This window comes from Nansenia antarctica (genome assembly GCF_963989245.1).
Source record: "Nansenia antarctica genome assembly, chromosome: 4".
In the NCBI taxonomy this organism is placed as follows: Eukaryota; Metazoa; Chordata; class Actinopteri; order Argentiniformes; family Microstomatidae; genus Nansenia; species Nansenia antarctica.
Genome location: NC_137689.1, coordinates 50,343,324 through 50,348,323, shown reverse-complemented (window position 1 = coordinate 50,348,323; position 5,000 = coordinate 50,343,324). Strand labels below are relative to the sequence as shown.

The 5,000-nt window shown below is 50.5% G+C and overlaps 1 protein-coding gene across 3 annotated transcripts in view; it reads right to left on the bottom strand.

Moving 5' to 3' along the window:
• Nucleotides 1-5,000, bottom strand: part of adamts6 (ADAM metallopeptidase with thrombospondin type 1 motif, 6) — a gene marked incomplete at both ends in the record, with an annotated part of 57,832 nt that overhangs the window by 20,705 nt on the left and 32,127 nt on the right. For all 3 annotated transcript variants that reach the window (XM_080529863.1, XM_080529864.1, XM_080529862.1), the window contains one exon: nucleotides 286-388. In XM_080529863.1, the coding sequence (XP_080385989.1) occupies nucleotides 286-388 (103 nt within the window). The remainder of the gene's footprint in view (nucleotides 1-285; nucleotides 389-5,000) is intronic.

Below are 5,000 nucleotides of genomic sequence, written 5' to 3'. Positions count from 1 at the left end.
ACACACCAGAGAGAGCCCATCAAACGCATACACGCTCCGCTTGGGAATCTGAGGAATTCTCAGCCCATCAAAGAGACCTTTCCACTGTTGGTGTAAGCTGGGTACACAAGACAAGAGCATCCAGCCTGTAGGCTGTGACTGGAGGAGCAGAGGAGAGGACAGACCCTGGGAAGCTTTCTAAAACTCCACGAATGTCCACAAAACCCACTGAAAAATGGAGGGTCGGAGCAGTTGGTGTAATGTGTTATGCGTTGTAATACAGTACATGCGTCATTCCAAAGTCACCTCCAGTGTAGGGCTTCCAGTTGTAGTACTTCCCACGGAAGGGCATGCTGTCGAAATCAGCACATTGCTTCTCCCTGAAGTCACGAGATCCTATTGGACAAGCCTGGAAAACACAAACAACAGCACATCATCCCACCGACACAGGTTAAAGGTAGATATAGTATATAAAAGGATATATTATATAGTTAAAACATGTTACAACATCTATTTCCCAGTGTGATGACAAGTATTGAAAACAAGTATTTCAACGTCACACAGATGTCTTGTTTCTGGCTCTGTGAGAACAATGTGCTTTGTGTTTGGAAGGATTCCATTCTTTCTGCTGTTAGTTATTTGCGGTGGATAATAGAACACTTCTTTGAGTGGTAATTAGAAACATAAATGCAGCCTCAGGTCTGAGTCTGGGTTTTAAGTTTTGGTCTGAGTCTTGGTCTGGGTTTGGGTCTGGGACTGGGACTGGGTCTTGGTCTGGACCAGGTCTGGGTCTTGGTCTGGGTCTGGGACTGGGTCTTGGTCTGGGTCTGGGCTGGGTGTGGGTCTGGGCCAGGATGGTACTCAGTGGTTGGATGTTGCTCCAGATAGAGCCCAGAGGAGAGCAACATGATTGGTCTGTGGAGGTCCTCTGGACCCCAACAACACTCTCCCTCAGGACCTCAACAACACTCTCCCTCTGGACCTCAACAACACTCTCCCTCTGGACCTCAACAACACTCTCCCTCTGGACCCCAACAACACTCTCCCTCAGGACCTCAACAACACTCTCCCTCTGGACCCCAACAACACTCTCCCTCTGGACCTCAACAACACTCTCCCTCTGGACCCCAACAACACTCTCCCTCTGGACCCCAACAACACTCTCCCTCTGGACCCCAACAACACTCTCCCTCTGGACCCCAACAACACTCTCCCTCTGGACCTCAACAACACTCTCCCTCTGGGCCCCAACAACACTCTCCCTCTGGACCTCAACAACACTCTCCCTCAGGACCTCAACAACACTCTCCCTCTGGACCCCAACAACACTCTCCCTCTGGACCTCAACAACTCTCTCCTTCAGGACCCCAACAACACTCTCCCTCTGGACCCCAACAACACTCTCCCTCTGGACCCCAACAACACTCTCCCTCTGGACCCCAACAACACTCTCCCTCTGGACCCCAACAACACTCTCCCTCTGGACCCCAACAACACTCTCCCTCTGGACCTCAACAACACTCTCCCTCTGGGCCCCAACAACACTCTCCCTCTGGACCTCAACAACACTCTCCCTCAGGACCTCAACAACACTCTCCCTCTGGACCCCAACAACACTCTCCCTCTGGACCCCAACAACACTCTCCCTCTGGACCCCAACAACACTCTCCCTCAGGACCTCAACAACACTCTCCCTCTGGACCCCAACAACACTCTCCCTCTGGACCCCAACAACACTCTCCCTCTGGACCCCAACAACACTCTCCCTCTGGACCTCAACAACACTCTCCCTCTGGACCCCAACAACACTCTCCCTCTGGACCCCAACAACACTCTCCCTCTGGACCCCAACAACACTCTCCCTCTGGACCCCAACAACACTCTCCCTCTGGACCCCAACAACTCTCTCCCTCTGGACCCCAACAACACTCTCCCTCTGGACCCCAACAACACTCTCCCTCTGGACCCCAACAACACTCTCCCTCTGGACCCCAACAACACTCTCCCTCTGGACCTCAACAACACTCTCCCTCTGGACCCCAACAACACTCTCCCTCAGGACCTCAACAACACTCTCCCTCAGGACCTCAACAACACTCTCCCTCTGGACCCCAACAACACTCTCCCTCTGGACCTCAACAACACTCTCCCTCTGGACCCCAACAACACTCTCCCTCTGGACCCCAACAACACTCTCCCTCTGGACCTCAACAACACTCTCCCTCTGGACCCCAACAACACTCTCCCTCTGGACCCCAACAACTCTCTCCCTCAGGACCAATGAAAGCTCTGAGCATGCCCAGGTCAAAGCTGCATTTTTCCCAGGCTGAAAGTATTCCCTGTCTGAGCAGGCCTGAATTAGAGGAGAGGGGGACTGACTTACCATTGAAGTGTGGGCCAATCTGACGTCTTATAAATGCACATGAAACATGCTGTTTTGAGTAAGAAAAGACATACATAAAAACAGTATTGAAACTGTGTCAAATGAAGATTGTATTTAATATTTATCTGTGTAAAAAGCTAGTTGAGTCTCATGGTGTTCTATTCTGTGATTTACTGTACTGTATATCATGTTGATGGTGATGAAACTCAGTTCTACCATTACGCAACACTCTCCTCCTCGCACTTTGTTGAATGCTCTCTGTAAGACGCAGGAGAACTTCTAGCATGGCCGGGTCTCACCCTCACTGTTGCCCTACTTCCTACAAGGTGACGTTTAGCACTACAAAGACCCCCCCCCACCAGATCAACCACCTGATAACATGAAATGACTGCAGGAGTCAATGACAGAGAGGGAGGGAGGGAGGGAGGGAGGGAGCATTAGCTCATTGTTGTGAAAGACAGAACAAATGATCGCTGACCTCCGCTCAGCATGAAACAATGGCTAGGGCAGAAACCGTAGTGTGTGTGTGTGTGTGTGTGTGTGTGTGTGTGTGTATGTGTGCGTGTGCACGTGCATGCGTGCATATAGGGGACGTGGGGGGACATGTCATAAATGAGTTAAAATAATTAAGCCATAACAAATTCAGCTGTTGGACACTGAACAAAGACCCCCCCCCCCCCCCCTTCCAACATACACAAGGCTAGGCAGCACAGCGGGAGAGGATAGCCTAGCTCTCACCTCCCAGCTAGCAGCTAACTATCTCCGCTGAGCGCTCTGGGGTCTGTCTGAATTCCACAGGTTCAGAGAGGCTTAATTACTACAAGGCTTCATGTTCAGGCCAGAGTTGTCAGCACTCTGCAGTCTCTAATGTCCTCTCTGAGCCCTGGCCCATAATACATTTGCGTCTGGTGTGTGTGTGTGTGTGTGTGTGCGTGTGCGCTCGTGTGTGTGTGCGTGCGTGTGTGTGCGTGCGTGCGTGCGTGTGCATGCGTGTGTGTGTGTGTGTGTGTGTGCGTGCGTGTGTGTATGTGTGTGTGTTACGACAAGTGCTACGACACATTTTCGTTGGACGCGGTGCGGTCAGGGTAATGAAAAGTGGTTTGGGATGTTGTTTGTTTCCCAAAGTAAACGTTCGATGCTTGCTCTGAGTTGTTATTTCTAAGATTTGTGGTCGAATATCCAGAAGCCCCGTAACTGGCTCCATTTTCACCTTCTGAAAAAAAGGCCACCGAGAATTAGTTGACAGGGCGTTGTGAGTTTGCAGCCATACAAAATATTTCTTCAAAGCGTGCAGTATTTGAATTGCTCTTAATACGTGTTCTAGATATTTTGAGAGTATTGACTGATAATACAATGCTTCAACTGAGTTAGGGAACGGAGTGAATGAGTAAAACTAACACACATTGTCTCAGGACAATCCGACAAGCCGGTTAAATCCACCACAACGTAAGTGTTTGCCAGTTGTGTTTGTCCAGCATTATCTCCCCATAGTCTCCTCTGTTTCCACAACAACTCCATTCCAACGCATTCCATCTATTCAATCAATCACCCAATCAGTGATAATCAATTCAATACCATGCCTGTGAGAGAGCCCCTTCACAAACAACTGTTGAGTGAGTGGGTGATGTGGTTCTTTGACCTAGTTGTCCTCCACTCCAGGAAAGAGGAACTGGGTGCTGAAGTACCAGGCTGTAACCAGTGCCAGAACCTGCACCAGGATCTGTGCCCCGCGCTGGACAAAGCAGTTCTGACGACGAGGAAATTATTTTAAATGATTTGTGGACAGTGTGCTGATAAGATGCAGGGAACTTTTCCTGGATACACGGGGCACCTGATTTGTCTAGCCTGGTGAGGGGGCTACTATGGTTTGTGCTTGGTTGGCTGGGCCGGGTGTGCTGGTGGTCGCCGTCTAATGATCGCAAGGTTGGCAGATCGGCGGTTCGAGCCCCGGCTGGCCACATGTCGAAGTGTCCTTGGGCAAGACACTGAACCCCAAATTGCTCCCAGTGAGCGGGGCCGGCGCCTTGCATGGTAGCTTGCCGCCGTTGGTGTGTGAATGTGTGTGTGAATGGGTGAATGAGAGGCTGTTGTAAAGCGCTTTGGATAAAGGCGCTATATACTGTAAGTCAGTTCCTTTACCAAGAAGGCAGCAGTCGGGAGGCGACAGAGAGGAACCGTGAGGAGCCCACTCCCTCCGTCAGGATGCCTCAACAACCATGAACATCTCTGTTCTAAACCCTTCCACCTGCCTCAACACAACAACCATGAACATCTCTGTTCTAAACCCTTCCTCCTGCCTCAACAACCATGAACATCTCTGTCCTAAACCCTTCCTCCTGCCTCAACAACCATGAACATCTCTGTCCTAAACCCTTCCTCCTGCCTCAACAACCATGAACATCTCTGTCCTAAACCCTTCCTCCTGCCTCAACAACCATGAACATCTCTGTCCTAAACCCTTCCTCCTGCCTCAACAACCATGAACATCTCTGTCCTAAACCCTTCCTCCTGCCTCAACAACCATGAACATCTCTGTTCTAAACCCTTCCTCCTGCAGCTTCAAGGTTATCGAAAGCCGTATTCGTGCGGGTCTAGTATTACGTGGGGACCTCTAGTCATTTGTAATAATTACGGAGGT